This window comes from Eurytemora carolleeae, unplaced genomic scaffold (genome assembly GCF_000591075.1).
Source record: "Eurytemora carolleeae unplaced genomic scaffold, Eaff_2.0 scaffold44, whole genome shotgun sequence".
In the NCBI taxonomy this organism is placed as follows: Eukaryota; Metazoa; Arthropoda; class Copepoda; order Calanoida; family Temoridae; genus Eurytemora; species Eurytemora carolleeae.
The window spans coordinates 535,088-556,175 of NW_019396339.1; the positions used below are offsets into that span (position 1 = coordinate 535,088).

The 21,088-nt window shown below is 33.1% G+C and overlaps 2 protein-coding genes across 4 annotated transcripts in view; both read left to right on the top strand.

Moving 5' to 3' along the window:
* Positions 1-1,197, top strand: part of LOC111701238 (zinc finger and BTB domain-containing protein 14) — a gene marked incomplete in the record, with an annotated part of 5,015 nt that extends 3,818 nt beyond the window's left edge. For both annotated transcript variants that reach the window (XM_023472430.1, XM_023472429.1), the window contains 2 exon segments: positions 190-385; positions 751-1,197. In XM_023472430.1, the coding sequence (XP_023328198.1) occupies positions 190-385; positions 751-1,058 (504 nt within the window).
* Positions 1,198-3,913: 2,716 nt separating this feature from the next.
* The window catches only part of LOC111701240 (histone-lysine N-methyltransferase SUV39H1-A), an 18,585-nt gene continuing 1,410 nt past the window's right edge, over positions 3,914-21,088 (top strand). For both annotated transcript variants that reach the window (XR_002765170.1, XM_023472431.1), the window contains exons 1-13: positions 3,914-4,175; positions 4,714-4,922; positions 6,354-6,439; positions 7,733-7,795; positions 8,527-8,641; positions 9,215-9,388; positions 12,424-12,534; positions 13,047-13,117; positions 14,243-14,338; positions 15,094-15,165; positions 18,288-18,477; positions 19,424-19,554; positions 20,865-20,923. Coding sequence is in view for 1 of the 2 variants with exons in the window: in XM_023472431.1 (XP_023328199.1) it covers positions 3,962-4,175; positions 4,714-4,922; positions 6,354-6,439; positions 7,733-7,795; positions 8,527-8,641; positions 9,215-9,388; positions 12,424-12,534; positions 13,047-13,117; positions 14,243-14,338; positions 15,094-15,165; positions 18,288-18,477; positions 19,424-19,554; positions 20,865-20,923 (1,591 nt within the window). In the remaining variant the exon portion in view is untranslated. The remainder of the gene's footprint in view (positions 4,176-4,713; positions 4,923-6,353; positions 6,440-7,732; positions 7,796-8,526; positions 8,642-9,214; positions 9,389-12,423; positions 12,535-13,046; positions 13,118-14,242; positions 14,339-15,093; positions 15,166-18,287; positions 18,478-19,423; positions 19,555-20,864; positions 20,924-21,088) is intronic.

A 21,088-nucleotide genomic window follows, 5' to 3' on the forward strand; every position in this document is an offset into this window, starting at 1 on the left:
ACCCCCCCCCCCCTCCCCTGAACATAATTTTGCTTGTACACATTTCTTGTATTAAACATAAAAAACTTTTTTCTTATTTCACTTAAATATTTCTCCACGATCGGTCTTCTGTTAAAAAATACCCCAACCGCCGTCGGCATAGACCAATCCTTCAATTTCTATCTAAAAATTAACCCTTTGCTTCGTCAGAGTTTGGGAATAAAAGGACTGTGCGAGGTTAACGAACCAACTACTCCGGCCAAGAAGAAGCAGAAGAAGAATAGTTCCGTTCATGAACACCCTGTCAATAGTTCCGATCATGTGAAGGAGGTTGAACCTGAAGAGATGATTGAGGTTGAACCCAACCTCGAGACAAATAGTTTAGTTGAACTTTATGATGATGAAGGCAGGGGCAAATATTCTGTTGACCCCCTCCCCATTTTTTTCCTCATTTGTATCCCTTACGTTTTAGGGAATGTTATGGTGTATAGGGGTTATTGCCAAATTGGAGAAAATAAATGTGTCATCAGAGATATTGATTATTCATTCCTTAAATATAAAATTTTACACACTTTATTCAATTTCAAGATAAGATAGACAAAATAATCCACGAAACCTCGTACGTTTCAAAAAGTGGAAGTCACCCGGTACTTGCTTGTAAAATACGATTAAATTATAATTTTTTTTGTTAAATTTCCATTCCCAACATTCCCCCCAACCTACTAAAATCATTTATTCCTGTTTCTTATGAATATATTTCCCTGAATGAAGGACTGGATGAGGAAGGAGAAGGGGGAGGAGGAGGAGATATCTGCCCAGAGGACTGGTATGGACCTGACGGACTAGCAGAGGACGGTATGGCAGGACTGGGAGGACTGGCTTGTCCCTATTGTCCGAAAACTTTTGCGTCCAATTGGCATCTAAAGCGTCATGTACTGACGCATACGAAGGAAAGTAGATTTAAATGTGATGTTTGTGGAAAGGATTTTAGCAGAAACGATAATTTAAAATCTCACTTAAAAAGCATTCATGGAATAATTGTACCCTCAAAGCCTAAACCTTCTTCAACCGTAAGTTGAAAATTGTATAATATCATTATGGAGCATAGGAAATTCTATTTATACCAGTGCGCTTAGCCACGAGATTTTGGCTTCCTGGATCCGCAAAAATATACGGATCCGGATCCAAGGGGCAAAATATCAACAAAAAACTGCAAAAAGAAACCCTTTTTTACTCTCAAAACCCTAATCGGAACTATTGAAAAAGAAAGATTATAAAAATTTCCTGTTTTCTAAATGGTTCAACTCAAGTTGTAGCACAACAGTAAGCGAAAAAAAATTCTGCTATGTTAAAAAATTCAGTACATTTTAATGAAATTACCTGTGCGGATCAAGGATCGGGATCCGCATTTGCATCAAAATTAAATGGATCCTAAGCACTGATTTATACTATACATCATTACACATTACACATATTGTCTATATAACTTTTTTACATTGTGAGTGTAATATTTTCTGAAATTGTTTTGTAATGTACGTAAATTTGTATTCATTCACTATTAATTATCTGTTTTTATAGAGCATACTTGAAATTGTGATAAAAACATCGGGTCGGAGGTAGAAATATTGAATAACGATAAGTTGAAATATGTCCTGCAGATGTAGTTCAACTAGTCGGTATATTTCAATGCATCTCTGGTCAATATTTCAAACTAAATTAACCTTACAAGGCCTAATATTTTTAGAAGGTTCAGAACTTCCTGTACGCTCATGTTTTTTAACACTTAACATTGTTTTTTTATTTATCTATATTTAACCAGTGCATTTCTTGTCATTTTTATCAACACATTCCAGTAAATAGTCAGAATCGTGCTAGTTATAGTGATTAGGATCAATAGGCATTTAATTCCAGGCCAATTAAGGATCAATACTGCTTCAATTCCAGGCCAATTCAGGATCAATGCTTCTTCAATTCCAGGCCCATTAAGGATCAACAATTCTTCAATTCTAGGCCTATTCAGGCTCAATATTCAGGGTGGCCAAAATGTACGGATTGTACGGATTGTACGGATTGATTTTTTTTAACCCTAAAATTGTACGGATTGTACGGATTGTACAGATTGTACGGATTTGTTTTCAAATTGTACGGATTGTACGGATTTCTTCTGAAAATGTACGGATTTTTGTACGGATGGGTTCAAAAAAGTTTTGGCCACCCTGAATATTTCATCGATTCCAGGCCAATTTAGGATCAATTTCTTCAATTCCAGACCATTTTATGGTCAATATTTCTTCAATTTAAGGCCAATTTAGGATCAACACTCTTTCAATTCCAGACAAATTTAGGATCAATACTTCAATTCCAGACCAATTTAGGATCATTACTTGTTTAACTTCAGCCAAATTAGGATCATTACTTGTTCAACCTCAGGCCAATTTAGGATTATTACTTGTTTAACTTCAGCCAATTTAGGATCATTACTTGTTTAACTTCAGCCAATTTAGGATCATTACTTGTTCAACCTCAGGCCAATTTAGGATTATTACTTGTTCAACTTCAGGTCAATTTAGGATTATTACTTGTTCAACTTCAGGCCAATTTAGGATCATTACTTGCTCAACTTCAGGTCAATTTAGGATCATTACTTGTTCAACTTCAGGCCAATTTAGGATCATTACTTGTTCAACTTCAGGTCAATTTAGGATCATTACTTGTTCAACTTCAGGCCAATTAAGGATCATTACTTGTTCAACTTCAGGTCAATTTAGGATCAATACTGCAATTCCAGACCAATTGAGGATTATTACTTTTTCAATTTCAGGCCAATTTAGGATCATTATTTCTTTAATTTCAAATTTTTGTTTATTCAATCTGGTCTTTTTAGAATTTGGATTTTTATTTTATGATTTTGGTTCAAAGATGTTGTCCTTCATTAAAATTAAATAGCTCAGCTAACATACAGAGCGTCCCATATTATATTAGATTATCTCCAACCTTTAATGCCAAAATACGCACATAATACTCGAAAAATCTAACATTTTCTGAAAAAAAAATTCTGTTAGCTTTATTAAATTTTTCAAAATGATTCATACTTTTTAAATTTTCTGATTTGTCCCCAAAATGGTAATTAAGACCCATTGACGCGGTCTAATTTTATGTGGGACACCCGGTAAAAGAAATTCCAATTTTCGTCGCATTTTTCTGAATTGTAAAGTTTTAATATTATCTATTGAAAATTTTGTAACTTCTTGTTTATTTGAAGCTGATCTTAGAAATAATTGAAATTACCTTTTTTTTTAGAAATTTTGATTTCAATAAATCTTAATAACCTTGGCCATTTTCAAGCATTAACACTAAAATGTTTAAATTAAATCCTATCCTAGTCTTGTCACAGGCCTATCAGTAATTCGTGATACTCAAAAATAAAAGTTATATTTATATAAATGACCTGTGGCCGAATTTAAAGAATTTGAGCGGCGGTTTAAATATGGTTGGTTCCACTTAAAATTGTATCAAATGTTTCAAGATTTAAGCCGGCGCTTAATTTAAACCGGGTTTTGGCGGATTTAAACCGCGGCTCAAATTCTTTAAATTCCATCTCTGGGTTATGATATTTAAAGAAAAAGTTGTTGTAATAGAACAAGTTTTAAATATCTTTTTTTATTTAAAATTCAAAATCCATTTATAATTGTATTTTATAATATTTTTCAGAATATTGCGCGCAGATAGATATATATTATTTGGGGCTCATTTATTATAGCTCTTTAAACCTCATTTATGCAATTAACTTTTAATTTACTTTTTCTTTCTTTCGATTTTTAAATAAGAACTTTTGTTAGACAACTATTAGATTTCTTGAAAATTAGCAATTTTTTTTAATGCAACTGATAGTTTCAAACGCAAAGTTTTTTCCTTTTGTAATCAAATCAAATCACGTATGTATCTTATTATAAAATAATTCCAGACAAAAATACTTGGAACAATGGAGACATCTCAGACCAAACATTCCGATCCGTCCGACATACAGGAGAAGGAGACCAGTATGGAGAATAACCTGGAGAAGGACATTTTTAAGACGAAGGATATCGTGGAGCAGGGGGACGACGGCAAGGACGACACGGATAGCCTGAGCAGTACAGAGTCTGGGGAACTGGTGAAGAGATTGAAACGGAAACGAGTTGAGGAGGACGACGAGGGTAAACAATCTTACGTTTTTCTCAACATTTAATAAATCTTTGTAACTTCTACTTTTTAACCCTTTTTTAATCTTTTTTCCCTAAAAATCGCTATGAAAGATATGAGAAAGATATCAAATATTGGGTTGCTAACTTGGGTAAAAATTTTGATAAACTCAAGACACAGTTTTAAATTGAACACATTTTAATGGTTCAATTTACATGAAATATCCATCATATTATATCTGTTCGGTTCCATAGTAGAAAACCTATAGTGTAGTAATTACATTATTACAGGGTTCAGGGGAATTATTTTTAATATTGAAGGCTTTCTATCGATTAATACAGTTTATTCTGACACTGCAGATGTAGTATTTTCATTCTTTAACGCTCAGCCCGTGTAAGAATGGAAATTATTACACGGTACGAGCATTGAGAAATAGTAATTATTACACTTTTCAGGAAAAATATTAAAATGGAATTCTTGGTTAAAGAATACATCAAGACTATTTCATCTCGTTTAAGAATTTCTATTATTACATTATCATATTATATTAAGAATCCGAAGCCAAGAGAAGAAGTGAAGAACCTCTTGTTAAACTATTTATCGTGGACGAGACTAACAATGAGAAGGAAGAAAAGGAAGATTTTGACGACGATAATGAAACTGACAAAGATCTTAAACAAGACAAAGAGGAAGAAAAAGATGCTGAAGAAGAAGTTTATGAAGTGGAATCAGTAGTGGATTACGATTACTGTAAAGAAACGGTAAGTTAAAAATTATATTAATTTCCTACTTATGAATCAATGCGATAAAATGTTTTTTTTTTTAAAGAGATGTTCTTGCCCCCATGACATGATCGGGTTGTTACGATCAAATCTCGGAATTTTTCTATTGCGAAAGTTTGGTGTTGTCTGTATTTATATTGATCTACCAGGGGTTGTAATCTGGCAGAACATTCATCCATCCACGCTTTATTCATACTGAGAAGAGGTTTGACATGATTCCAGCTGCCTAAGGACTTCTTAGGCCTGAGAATAATCGAGTGCAGGAATTCTTCTGATATACTGGAATGAGGCTCGGGTGCCATACTGATAGGAAACATCACACTCATTGCTTCTAGTCATTTGTAAGCCTGGATTGGATACCCCCAGGTACCTATAGCTGGCAACATTCCCTGCTTGTCCACCTTTCCTCTCTTCATCATCATTCACTTGGATCAAATCCACTAAAAGCTTCTTTCTTGTTGAGTAGAAAGCACGCACCCTTTCGCTGCGAGAGTTGTTGACAACCTCCCCTCTGTCCTCCTACATCCATCAGGTGGTCATAACTGCTTAACCAGATGTCGGCTTCAGATGTTATTGAACAACCATAGGTTTGTGTGGAGTACGGGAATCGAACCCTTGAACACCAGTCTGGACACCATTCCAGTTACTGGCTGTGGAAAAGTGTGCTTAACTTCAGTGATCTAACGGGAACTGGCGTCACACACTCCACCCCACTATCTCCACCCACCCCACCCCACTAATATGTTGATGATTTCAATTTTGTCGAATCCCGTGCGCATTTTATACATATTTTCACCAGAGCAGCAAAAATCCATCCCCACCCCTCCCCTTATTGTATATTTGTTCAAAAATGTTATTTCTATCCTTCTCTGATGGAGATTCAGAAACCAAACAATAATCATTCAGGGATTTTTCATCTTTCTCTAAAACTTTAAGATCAGGCGCTAACTTTCACTTTTCACTAACACAATGTATAATGTATATTTTTCTCTGATTTGTTCAAGAATATTTATGTCTAGCTTGGGAAAAGACAACTCCTTTAACTTTGAATGGTTAAAACGGAGATTACTACTTTATAAATATAAACTAGCTTGGGAACCCAGCGTTGCCCAGGGTACTCATTGTTACTCCCGCCGTTTCCCGGTCTTGATAGATTTTAACGGAAAAATAAACACGTAAACAGACAAACAGTGATTATTACTTTACATACAGTGTTTCCGGATTAGACTTCAGAGACGACTGTCCTGTATGGTTTCTGATGTTCATGATTCCATGCAACTTGACGCTGTTTCTTTTTTGACAAAACATTAAAGAAGTCAAGACAAAAGTCTCAAACAAACCTCTGAGGTCGTCTTTATAGTCTTATTCTTTGTAGGTAATCCTGTAAACATGATTGTTTGTATTAATTAGGAGAGAGGACTTTACAAGATTAAATGGATTGGTTGGGCAGAAGAGCATAATACCTGGGAACCTATAGATAACCTACTACACTGCAGGTTAGTAATATTTTTACAGTTAAACCCTAGATGAGCCATACATCGAAAGAATTTATGTCGTCTTGACAATTTTCAATGGGGGTTTATACTATTTTACGTAAATCTCAGTATTTGCGAAAATAAATAAATAGCCATGAATATGTGGGAACAGTTTTAAAGAGCTCTATATAATCATTTAATAAAAAACGAAAATATCTGCGACATTCCATTATCAGAAAGTAAAGAATACGACATTTGATGAATTCTTGATGTACTAGGCTATCCACGTAATTTAAAGTTATACTCTATTCTGTTCGATTCATAACGGCGCCCTTCAAACTTATCAATAATGTGGAAGATATCGTCGTTTTCTAGCATGAAAAGTGTTTAATTCTGAAAATTTACTACTTTTGTTTCTGAAGGAGAAATGCAGTAGTCATTTTTGTAGAAAAACTAACTACAATTGAAGATAATTAATTTTAAAAGAGACAAACATGGATATGTTATTCAATCTTGATTGTACCAAGCTTTGAAGAGTACCGTTGATCATTTATTTGGAAATGCAACTCTGTTATACGATAGTCACTCGAAATTACGACTACAGTAATAAATACGTAGTTTGTAGATTAATCCAAAATTAATCGAATTACGTAGTTTTCAGAAACCTCGTAAAGACGCCCCACTAAAAATGCAATAAAATAATATGAACAGAGACGGTTTGTTTATTCTCCTCCACAGTACAGTACAGTACACTTATTTTATACTAGCTTGGGAACCCAGCTTTACCTGGAAACTAAACATTCGCGTGGTTCTACCAAGTTCCACAATTAAAATTTAAGGTGTTCATGAGTTATGATCGGACATACAAACAAACAAACTGATATTATTTGTGTCCTGAGATTGAATTTAAAGAATTTGAGCCGCGGTTTAAATCCGCCAAACCCCGGTTTAAATTTAGCGCCGGCTTAAATCTTGAAACATTTCATACAATTTTAAGTGGAAGCAACCATATTTAAGCCGCGGCTTAAATTTAAACCGCCGCTCAAATTCTTTAAATTCGGCCATAGCAATAATCGATAGAAAACGTTCTAGACTTATTTGAAGACGACTTTACTACTTCATATAGATGGTGATATCTTATTTACAAATCTATGTGGAGTTAAGCTCTAAGCAGTTCTAAGATTTTATTTTTTTTACTGAAAATTTAAAGCCATGATAAAAATAACAATTTATTTTGAAATGCTAAACACATTGTCAAATCTTATTCTGAAAAATATTTCGATCACAATCTCATTTAATTTATTTTATTGTCAGGGAACACCTTGTTAAATTTTACTACAAGAGATTACAGGAGAGAGAAAGTGCTTCAGCAGGAAAGTAAGTTATTTTTTTTTAGTTCGAGGTCAAAACTTTTTACTTTATGATCCTTTCAGAAATCATTAGTGAATAATCCGTATCTTTTCAGTCAAACTGATAAATTGCGTACTTTTTTATGAATTAGTTATTACATCGCTTCATTTTATTGCAAGTGTTTTCAAATAAAACTAAATATTTTAAAATAAACTTTATAATATTATTTTCCCTACCTTATCTACTTCAAAAGTATCAATCTTCTTAAAATTCGTCTCCTTCTGCCACATTCGTTTAAAAAGAATATACTTGATTTAATAGTTTAGTCCCGAACATTTCCCTCAAAGGGATCAAAATTAAGTGTTTTAATCTTTGATGATATTTTTATATACCCTTCTTTCTCATTTTCCTCAATGGTCTGCCGGTCACCCCCTTTAACCCTTTGCTTGTACTTCAGTTGTAGTTTTTTTTCTCACTTTCTCGTCATCAGTTGTCCGCAGAAGCGTACTCACTTCTAGGGGGCTTAAATTTTTAAATTGTAGGCCTTTAAAACCCCATGGAACCCCCAAATGTTATTGATCATGAGTGTGTGGGGGGGGGGCTCCAGTCACCATACCCCCCGAGTACGCCTCTGCTTTTTTTAATTTGTTTTATAATAATGAAGCTTGTGAAGTCCTTTCCATCTTGATAATATGTTATTTTCTTTTCATGAAAACTGTTATCCAGTAATCCTATTAAAAGTGTAAATCTTGTTTTAGGAAAAGAAGCCTACCTATGCCCCCAGATCCAAGAATATCAGAAGATTTACGAGATTTATTCATCTCTAAGTATTACACCAAACCATCTCAGGAGACATTGGAGGCTTTATTTCAGGAAAGTCAAAACCGATATATTTACTTCTTTTCGAACTTTACCTTTAGTTATGGTTGAATCGACATAGATAATCCCAAAAATGCATTTAGAAACTATCCAGAAGTTTTTTAGTGGAGGAAATAAACAAAAAAACTTAGAAAACAATTGGAAAGATTTTTTTTTAGGAGAGAAAAAAGAAAACTGGATTTGACTCATTTGTCTTTTCTATATTTGTTGTAGAGCTTTAAAAAAGTTAGAATCTCGTAATTAAATATGATTTTAGTAGCCCCAAAAAAATCTAGAATCATTTGAATTAATTGATATCGAAAATAAGCTTTAAGAAACGGAATTGACTTGCCTGTTAATTGTAGGAAAGCCTAAAGAAAAGTTTGCAATTTTCTCCTGAATATTTTAAGATCATCACCCTCTCGAATACCAGTCTGATTATTAAAGGGGGCTGGCATATAGGTTTATAATTTAGAATTATATAAAAAGTATGATAAAGGATGAAAAAACTTGTTTTTTGTCAATTTTTTTTTTCCTCCCATTTCTCCATACCCTGAATATCCGTTAAGTTTTGATTCTGTTCCCCAGGCAAAGAAGAAGGGAAAGGTAACGAAGCTCCTGTCCGAGTCCGTTCTGAGGAAGGAGATGGAGAACCTGGCGGGGCTCAAGAAGATTAACATGAAGAGGTTGGAGGCGGTGAGGGTTCAGTTGAACCTTCGCGAACTACAGACATACAGGGATAATCAACTCAAACAAATCAAGGAAAGTTCAACGCATGGATAAAGACCTGAGACCGATTTAAATAGATTTTAATTGAGTCACTGAATCACCTACTGCCGGTTCAAATTCACTAAATTCGGTCTCTGAGTTGATTGCTAAATCTCTGTATCGACTGTCGAAACGTTTGGTTTTATGCTTAATCCTTTCGTTTGTATAAACCTTCTGGATCCCATCCAATAAATTCTCTCATTGATTTCGCGCTAACGTTTCATAATTTTTTTGTCTCCTGATTAGCTGTTCGGGTCCTGCAATCAATACTGGTAGCATTTTAGACACAAAAAGAGGAGATCAAGCATTGATCTCGATATCTATAATTCTAAAATTTACATCTCTGATCTGGAAACTTTTGTATCTTAAACCTGTCACTTTATGGATTATTAATTCCCCCTTTGTCGGTTTAACCGTCGATGGTGTATTTCAAATGTCTCCATTTGATGAAAAGAATGGACGACATACCCCTCAACTCATCCAGTTCAGGAGCAAAAGCTTCGCACTGTCACCAGTTCTTAGGATCCATTTAATTTTTGATAAACTTTTTTTTGAAGAGATGAAAAATGTTAAAATTTTATTTTCCTTAGTCACTTAGCCTGATCCTGTATTCGTTTATCCTAAGCAATAGCTGTCACAAAATAAAGTCTCCCCTGGAACGAAAATTTTGAATGTATTTTGATCTAAGAACTGAATTGTTCAAGCTAAAAATAAAATGGTATCCAATTGGCTGAAGCTATTAAGTATGCCTGGACTCTATTTGTAACCCCCTTGATCTCCAAAAACAAATAATAAACTCAGTAATTGAACCAGCAACACCACATCAACTGCTCTTTAATTAACAATTTAGTTCGAACTCAGGGTTTCCAATAAAAATAAATGCATAGTTCCGTAACTTACCGATTCAGTGGTATTAGAAATTTTAATTTAAATCAAATTAGTCATATTTTTTTTTTCACTCCGTTTTCAATTTTTCTTCAAATTTTTCGTGCTTTTACTTCGTCTCAAATTATTGCCGCTTGTTAATGAAGACTGTAACTAACTTATCGAAAGTAAAATAATAATTATATTTTGTGAACATCATGGTTGAGCTTTTCTCAGACGGGGTTGAACNTAGAGAGGCTTCAGAAATTAGTTTCTTCCGTGAACGCCTTTTCATTAATTTATTTCATAGAAAACTTCTCTGTCTCGTTCATTGTTAGTGGTTCTCAGAATTAATATTTTTGATGGAAAATGATAAAGGATATTCAATATTTATCAAAGAAAATTAATTGGCTTTTCTGAGGATCAATCTGAATAGTGAATAATATTTTAAATATATCTCTTAAACCACAAATATAGTTAAATTGAATAGAACATCGGTTGGTAATATGGACACTTAGGGTCAGGACTAATAAAACCTCTATTTTCCCTGCAGAGACCATCTTTTTTTCTAATCATTGGAGGCCATCCCTTCATCCGAGGTTTACGATGGAAAAGAAAACTCAGCTTCTTCGAATGAGAAGGCCAAGGGGTCCCCAATTAAACATGAATGAGAATCACTGTTAGAGGGAAGTGATCAGGGACAAAATTCTGGTACTGAAACAATTCTGGGCTATTAGATTAAATTTTGGGGTGTTACTGTTCAGTAAAATTTAAGGATGTTACAAAAGCTGATGTTTCCGATTTTAAATAAAAAAAAATAAAAGATTCTGATGATGATCCCCCCCCCCCTTCCCTCCCAGACTTGTAACGATATGACATTATAATTAGAATTGTAGAAAATATTTGCCGTTCTTGTGCGCTAAAAAGTCGACTATAACATCAATAGGAAACATTATTTATTAATAAAAATATAAATATATTACGAATATTTTTTGCTTCAAATTAGAATATTGGATTTTTTGCGCATCAAGATTGAAGAAAGAAAATGCATAAAATCTTTTCTTCGTAATTATGGAAGTAGTCTTAACTGAATTTCAGGATTATTAAATTGCGTTGTATATCCAGGAATACTCAATTTATATGTTTCTTCTTTGTCCCAAAATTATTACGATAATTCTTTTTCATAAAATAGAAAATAAAATGAAGGATTCGCTTTTTTGTGTGACTCATCGCAAAGGAAAATGTGTAGTTTGGCAAAGGTTGATTTATTTATTGTTAAATACCCTAAACTTGAATACTAAAGTACTAAATCAATTAATATTTACAAAGCTGTGAGAGCTTGACATGTTTTTGCTGTTGCAGAACAAGATTTTAATTAAATGTGATCGTACAAAGCATAAACCTTAACCCGCTTCATCTTTCTTGCGTTCTTTCTTTCTTTCTTTTTATGCTTTCTCATCATGATGACCATTTTCAATTATATTTCAGAGATGAAATTATTCACTTATAAATTTGCCTTATTTAAAAACCATCCCTCAAAAAAAAGTGTTTTCTGTTCGCTTTTTCTAAAAAGAAGAAAACATGCATGTGTGTTTATTTGGGTCTTGAACTTAATATTAAAATTGATAAAATTTGTAAGAAACTTGTATTTTTGGAATATATTTTAATATTTAAACATTTGTTTTGTCTAGAAAACACTGAAGTGTTTTTATTCTTCATTACTTGTGTTCAAATAGGAGAACCAATAACGTTTTTACTTTTAAGGTTCTTTAATATTACAAAATTGCTAATTTCTAAAATTTGCTTGACTTAATTAGCCAAATTTTAAGATGCACATTTTTCCATTGTTAAAATTATAACAATATTCATCTCCTAATCATGATTCCTAAAAGAGTAACTTTTTTACTTGAAAATAATTTTTTCCCCAGATGTTAGATATTTAAATGTTTTAATCGCTGAATTTGGGAAAAAAGATCACTTTTAAATGAGATTTTTTTAGAATGAAAATTATCAGAATGGGAAAAAATTCTTGCCTTATAATATAAATATTTGGCCCATATCATTATCAATTACTTTCCCCGTCCCCTAGGGGGTGGTAATTTCTTGAAAATACATATTCCTGAAATACTACTAAGCAGGATGACCCACGTTGAACTGATCCCTAGGACTGGGAGAATAAGATAAATGATATTGAGAAGGATGCTCATGTATCTGTAACTAACGATGTGGATCTGGACGGACCTCCAACATTAATGGAATATATTAATTGTTATAAGGTATGACCCACTTTTAAAGAGTCCCATGCACGATTTACTTCGGTACCATATCTTTGTCCACTCAAAAATTATCGAGACAACTGAAAATTCTCTCATTATGATTTCTCCTCATAAATGACTTGCGGATTTTGATGCAGAGACATGGACGGAAATTGACTTTAAAAACCACAATATCTTCCTTAATGAATTGTTCCCGATCTTAAAGGATTCGATGATTACGTAATAACTGAAATGATAAATATGTTATGTAATGAGTAATGATCAATGTCGCCTATGCGTGCATAATTTTCTTTTGTAAAACTATAGATTCAAAAAATATATTTAAACAAATTTAAATTACCCATTTATATATGTATTATATCTTTGTGTGTGAATAAATCTTTATAATATTATAATTCAGCGTTAAATAAACCCTGTTGTCAGATGATAGTGATTTCCTCCATATTAACTTACTCTGCCGCTTCTAGTTATCGTGAATTTCCTCCTCTACTTCGATATTTTTCAAATTTCAGGCTGGTGATGGAATAGAGATACCTGACGACCCACGTCTTGGCTGTGAATGTGAAAATTGTTCTTCTAAATGGTAAATGAAGTTAACTTCCATGAAAATGATTGATCAGTAATATTATAGATTCCTGTCTCTTTTAATTAATTGTAGCTTTTAGATTTTATTTTGAGGCAAAAATTTCTAATTCTGAATTAAAAAATTTGCCCCTAGAGTTTTTTGAGATGCAACAAGAAAATTGTCTGACCGGTTCAGACAAACAAATAAGACTAGCCAATACGATTATAGTATTCTTGGTGAAGAACCTAGACATAACTTACTTAGTTACTGAAGTCCCTTACTTAGTTACCTTAGTTACTCATTAAGTATCCTTCTGAATTTTCTAGGTTAGTTTCTAAATTTAATTATCAAGTTATCTTAGTTATTTACTAAGTTAGTGACCTTAGTTGCTTACTAGTTAACTCAGTTACTTTCTTAGCTACTTTAGTTACATACATAAGTTACCTTAGTTAACTACTGGCTTCGGCACTTACTAAGCTACCTTAGTTACTTATTAAGGTACTAAATAGTAACTTACTTAGCTACTGTTGTCTTTATAGCTTGCTACGCCTTAGTTCCTTGATAAGTTTCTTAAGTTACTTACTAAGCTACCCTAACTACTTGTACTATGCTTTCTTTAAACTAAGTTAAATAAGTTAAGTAGACTCTTGAAAAGTATCTTATAAAGCCTTGCTGTTTACCAGTATGCTCCTCTCTATTTATCTATTTTGACTCCCCATTAACACAAGTGTTACCAGGTAACCACCCCTCCCTGCAACCCAGAGCCCCCTTTTGGGGTGCATGGATCACAGAGTTGGCATGACATGTGCAATGATACTGTTATGCCCGAGTGGCAATAGCCGACGCCGTTAAGCTCCAACTACCGTGGCCTGTATCTACAGCCTGTTATGAAATAAGAATTCAGTTTTTTTCCTTTCCCTGACCCTCTGGCCGGGCTCCTCTACTTTTACTGTCCTTGGAGTGTGTTTTCTAAGAAACATCATAAAGAAAGAAGATTTGTACTGACTGATAATAAATCAAATTTCTTGCTACACCGCCTTTCTTTTTTCTCATCTAAAAACTTTTATTTGCAAAATAGCTTGATCTTGCAGTTATTCCTTTTATTATTTTTTTGTAAAAATAATTTGCGAATTATATTTGTAGTAGCTGCTATGGAATGAATGAAACCGAGATGGCGTATAATCAGAATGGAAGACTGAGAGTTGATATAGGATATCCAATCTACGAATGCAACAAAAGGTTTGTTTACTTAAAGTTTGTTCTCGTAAACAAAGGAACATTTAATAGAACAAATACAAATGTTTACTCAGTTTCTTTGTTTCTAATTTGCCACTAGTTATATTCAGTTTTCATTTTTGTTTAGCATAATTTTGTAAACTTAAACTTAGGTTAGATACGATTGGATAAGTAAGGCTCAGTAGACACACCTTGACAAGAATATAGTACACCAGGGGTGTACATTTTTAAAAATTACCCGGGCCCCCCTTCTTGGGAGGGGAGAAATGGCATGTTTTTTCAAAAGGGATTTTGAAAAGATTTTGATAAGAATCAAAATGGGGCTAAAGTAATGAAAAGAATGATGAAAAGAAGATTTTGATTAGTTCAAATTAAGATTGAATTTAATCAAAAGGGTATGTTGCAAAGTAAGTACAATGGAAAACTTACAAAAGGTATTGAAAATGAAAAGGGGTATGGGCTAAACCAGAATAGTATTAAGAATCGATTGATATAAATTTTCTTTTTGTGATGTTTTATTAATAAGAATAAATACACGAACACTCCCTTAAATATAGGNAAATATTAAACAAGCTGAAAAATAGAAGAATATGCGGAAAATTACAGAAATTTTCCATTTGTATCGGCAACAAAATATATTTCAATTTAACAAGGTACGGCTGCTAAATCTTATTCCTTTCTAACTAGACGCTAAGTGGGTTGTAAAAGTAAATAGTTGACTAATTATCTCTGTTCCTGACATTATCCACTTATTATAGATGTAAATGTCCTTCCAGCTGTAGAAACAGAGTCGTGCAGAACGGACGAAAAGTTAAGCTTGGTATTTTCAGGTTAGTGTTGTAATGATAATAATGACAGTAATATTATAAACATTTATTTTATTTTGTGTTTATTTTCAATTTTTACATAATTATACAAATGCGGTAAAGTGAGCATAATTCTGCAACATTAAATGCTGTGTCTTAACCCCCTGCAGTACAATAGTAAATTCACAATAACACAAGTACAAAAAATAGTATACACATTAAAAATACAGTATACTGTATACACATTTAAAATATTTAATTTTGAATATCAGGGCCATTTTAAAGGCCAACACTTGGAAAATGATCTTTTTGGCAAAACTTATTTGTTTTTTGAGTGGAAAACGTGTCTATTCCGATGTTTTGATTGATAGTTTGCCACTTAAATCTAGATCCAGATATAGGCAGCTAATTGTTAGCTAATTTTAGAAAACGTCTAATTGAAAAACTATACGTATTGTTTTACTACGCTTCGCTATCTATTTTGTGACCAATTTTGAAGAACCAGCTTATGTCTTATGTCTAATGTCTAACGGCATATTTCTTGTGTCTAACGGCATATGTCTTATGTCTAACGGCATATGTCTATGTCTAATGTCTAACGGCATATGTCTTATGTCTAACGGCATATATCTAATGTCTAACGGCATGTCTTATGTCTTAAAATATGTAAACCTCTTGTGAAATGAGACGGATTGATTAGATTGGTAATTGGATAAATATCTATCTATCTCTGGTAAAACCTTTAATCTAAATTTTCTCTGAATCCTGCCTGATAAGATCAGAAATCTCTCTCTCTAATCTCTAATCTATATCCTGAACAGGTCCCTAATAGATAGATAATTTTGATAATTATAATCCGTGCGTTTTTTCCATCAACCTTGATTGTTTTGTTCTAAACTTTTTTAAATTAAATCAGATTGAATTATTTTTAAATAGATCAAAATAGTTTTGTTTAAAAAAAATTAGATGATTTAATATAATATTTATCTGTTCATAGTTGATGAAAATAAAAGTAAAAAACGATGAAACTTTCACAAAAAAAGTATTGAATATTCGTGTTAATTTAGACTAGAGGTAGGTGGGTGTTTTACGAACGCCCTGCCCGACCCCCAACGCCCCTTCCCTTTCCCTTTTGAAGAACGGGGATAGGGGTAGGGTCAATGGTCGCTGAAAAAAGTTTTGCATTATTTCTATGAATAGTTTTGTGTTCTCGAGTTTTATAAAAACCTAAAAGTGTTCAGCAAGCAAACAGAAGAGGAGAAAGCTGGGAAATTGTTTTCTTTTAAAAGACAAAATTTTTAAAATTCTTTTCATTTATATTTTATCAAAGCTTTATCTAGATAATCCTACGGCTAGGGGTCACGTGATCTATTCACAAAATTGGTCCCCCCCCCTCCCTCCCTCCTCCCGGGGATCAATCTTACAGTGAAACCATAATTGTAAATTTTCACTGATCTGACAAAGGTTTAAAGGGTATCGAATAGGGTTTATGTGAATAGGTTATGCCACGTTGTCCATTGGGGCCGGTCAATTGAAACTATGTGAATAGTTCCTTTCAACCTCTGTTACTCTCTTAAACACTTATATTTGAAATAATTTGAATAGAAAAGATTTCAGGAGAAAACAGTTTCAAAGAAAATTTTTAAATAGGAGAAAAAAAATTTCCTTTCAATCTTTTCTTGGAAATATAATTAATTTTCTATAAAGATATCTAATCACATTGTTGGATTTCATTCTTAATCATCCTTTTAATAAATCTAGATGACGTTTATAAAAGTGTTCACTAAATTAAACGTCATCGCGTCAAGTCTAAACTATACATTTCTTCCTTCTATAAGGATAGTCTCTTCAGAACATTTAAATTCTTACTTTTGTCTGTTTCTTTGTTTAGATGTCAGATCATAACTCATGAACCACTTACCGATTTTTCTCTAATTTTGATTAAGTAACTCGGTAGAAGTAGTAGAATGTTCTTAGCTTGGTTCAAGATGTCTAAGTTTAATGGTTTGAATATTTGAGAGAAAGTTTAGTTTTAAGGCAAAGCTGGGTTCCCAGGCTAGTATAAATATAAAACTACAATATCTGTTACTTTTAATGTACGATCATAACTCATGAACCCCTCGACCGATTTTTCTCTAATTTTGATTGAGGAACATGGTGGGACCACGGGAATGTTCTTTGCTTGGTTAAAAATGTCTAAGTTGAGTGGGTTAAATATTTGAGAGAAACTCGGAAGAACCACGAGAATGTTAGCAATCTAATTAGTCAAGTGGACCTTGTTTACTGTTATAGAGAAAATTTAGTTTCCCGGCAAAGCTGGATTTCCAGCGCCAGTATCAAATAATGCTGAAACGTGTGTGTACAATAATGCTGAAACGTGTGTGTACAATAATGCTGAAACGTGTGTGTACAATAATGCTGAAACGTGTGTGTACAATAATGTGTTTTCGATGTTATGTATCGTTGTTTCAAAATGTTGGTTAGCTTCATCAAATAATATCTGGAGTTAGTACGCTCAGAGGTCTGAACTTATGTATAAAAGATCGCTAATCTACAACAGCTAAAGTAAATATCTAAAACGGAAACTTTTGAATTCAAGCGATTTTGTACTTGATTGTGAAGATCTGAATTGTATTTATGCGATCTTTCAGTGGCCGAGAGATGATTTTTTTGTGACCTCTGATGTAGCAGTACAATCAGTCCATTGATTTCAACCACAGAGCGGGGCCGTAATTGAGGGGGGGGGGGGGGNCTTCCTGAACTCTGATTGGTTCATCAAGTTTTAGCATAAAAACTTCCTAAACTCTGATTGGTTCATCAAGTTTTAGCATAAAAACTTCCTGAACTCTGATTGGTTCATCAAGTTTTAGCATAAAAACTTCCTAAACTCTGATTGGTTCGTCAAGTTTTAGCATAAAAACTTCCTAAACTCTGATTGGTTCATCAAGTTTTAGCATAAAAAATAATCGGGACTTCTTTTTTTGATTTGTTAATAAGATCAGTTTTTCTTGAAGAACATGACATGGCCCCGGATCCTAGATTAGGGTAGATTCAGGATCCAGAACCTAGATCAGGGTGTATTCAGGATCCGCATAAAAATGAAATTGAATCCCGAGCACTTTTTTAAATGAATAAATATTGTTTAGAACAAGTAATGGGTGTGGCTGGGGTGTGAGGACCCTGGAGAATATCAAGAAAGGCAGCTTTGTTGTCCAGTATGTTGGCGAGGTTATAACCTCTGACGAGGCCGAGGAGAGAGGGAAGAAGTATGATGCTGACGGGAAAACATATCTCTTTGATCTGGACTTCAATCTAGGGGATGAAAATCCATTTACGGTGAGATCTCCCCCCCCCTCCTCCTTCTAAAAACAATCAGTTAGAATAAAATTATTTTTAAACATTTTTACAAGATAAAAAGATGATTAGTATATGCGCACACACTGACCATATTCTTGATCCATTTAATTTGAAAATAAAGATTAGTTTTTTTTAATTTTCTAATTTTGTAAGGAAATAATTTGGATCATATATAGATGTATTTTTAGGAGATCAAATTACGTCTGGGTTTTTTTCTCCTTAAATGTTAAACTTAATTGTTCCATTTTGCTTCTAATACCGTCAAATATTTGTACATTTATTTTACTTTTCTAATTTTTTAAGTGTTTGGTAAAATAACTCTAATCCCAAGGTCGAGGTAAAAGAATTTGAGCCGCGTCTCAAATTTAAGACGCTGCTCAAACATGGGTGGTTCCACTTGAAATTGTAGTTATTGTTTCGAGATTTGAGCCAGCGTTCAATTGGAACCGATCTCTGGCGGTTCAAAAATAATTCTTTAGATTCGGCCACCGATGTCCGAATTTAATGAATTTGAGCTGCGTCTTAAATCCGCTAAAAACCGGTTTCAATTGAGTGCCGGCCTAAATCTTGAAACAACGAATACGATTTTTAGTGGAACCAACCATATTTGAGCCGTGGCTTGAATTTAAGCCGCGGCTCAAATTCTTTAAATTCGGCCTCGGGAATCTTTTTACTAATCACCCTGAGGCCGAACTTAAAGAATTTGATCGGCGGCTTAAATTTAAAACGCGGCTCAATTATGGTTGGTTTCACTTAAAATTGTATTCAATATTTCAAGGTTTAAGCCGCCGCTCAATTGAAACCGGTTTTTGGCGGATTTAAGATGCGGCTCAAATTCATTAAATTCGGACACTGTACAGTGTACAGTATACAGTGTACAGTGTACACTTCAGATTTTCTCAGATAATTTGATTTTTTTTATCAGGTCGACGCTGCTTTTTATGGGAATCTGAGTCACTTTATAAACCACAGTTGTGATCCTAACTTAAATATCTTCAACGTTTACATCAACTGTTTAGATCCAAACCTACCTCAGCTCTGCTTGTTCGCTAGACGGTAAATATTCATAACTAGGCTCTGAGAGCGCTAACTAATTTTCAAAATATAAAAATTTAGAGAATTAAAAATAAAAACATTTCACCAGCTTTCCCTCGCTTGGGTAAAGTTCCACCTAAAAGTTTGGCCCCGATCGGTTCTGCCGTTTTCTGAATGCAAACAAACAGACAAACAGAAAGACCAAAAACAAATTAATCCTTTATTTACTATACTTTAGACTTCTTTCCAACTTCATATCCTTTTTTCTTCAGTATTCTTTAATCTTCATCCATGTCTTTATTTCTTTCTTTCTTTCTTTCTTTCTGTCTTTTCGTTCCATCTTCATCAACTTCTTTACTTTGTTTTTAATCTTTACTTCCTGTCATCTTATCCTAAGAATAATTAATGTGGTCTTTTTTATTTCATGCCTTTATTTCTATTTTACCTTCTGTCCTTTCTTTATGATTTCATGCTTTCTTTTCTTTATAATTTTCTAAGCTTTTATTCTTTCTAATTTGGGGGTTTTTATTCTATTTTTATGTCTTTTTTAAAAATCTAACTTCCTGTTTGTTTTCATTCTAACTACCTGTCTTTTTATTTATCTAACTTTCTGTCTTATTTCTATCTAACTTCCTGTCTTTTTTTTCATTCTAACTACCTGTCTTTTTATTTATCTAACTTTCTGTCTTATTTATATCTAACTTCCTGTCTTTTTGCTATCTAACATCATGTCTTTTTCTATCTAACTTCCTGTCTTCTTTTTCTATCTAACATGTCTTTTTCATTCTAACTTCCTGTCTTTTTTCATTCTAACTTTCTGTCTTTTTTTCATTCTAACTTCCTGATTTTTTTCATTCTAACTTTCTGTCTTTTTTTCTATCTAACTTCCGGCCTGTCTTGTTTCTATCTAACTTCCTGTCTTTTTTCTAACTAACTTCCTGACTTATTTCTATCTAACTTTCTGTCTTTATTCTATCTAACTTTCTGTCTTTTTTCTATCTAACTTCCTGTCTTTTTTTCTATCTAACTTCCTGTCTTATTTCTATCTATCTTCCTGTCTTTTTTCATTCTAACTTTCTGCCTTTTTTCATTCTAACTTCCTGTCTTTTTTCATTCAAACTCCCGGCCTTTTTTCAATCAAACTCCCGGCCTTTTTTCCAACCAAAATACCGGCCTTATTTCTATCTAAATTCCTGTCTTTTTTCTTTCTAACTTAATAGTTTATTCCTGAACTTTTTCTCTCTAACTCCAAGTTTTTTTTCTAACTTGACTTGATGTTGTCCATTTTTGATTTAAAATTAGCATTTTTTGAGATAAATAATATAATTCAGGAATATTAAAAAAGGAGAGGAGCTGAATTTTGACTATTCTCAGTCCACACAAAGCGCAGGTACTATTTATTCTTTACCTGAACCTGACCAAGTAATAAAAGGAAATATATAGGAGTATATAATATATATGTCTAGGAGTATATAATATATATGTCTAGGAGTATATAATATATATATCTAGGAGTATATAATATATATGTCTAGGAGTATATAATATATATGTC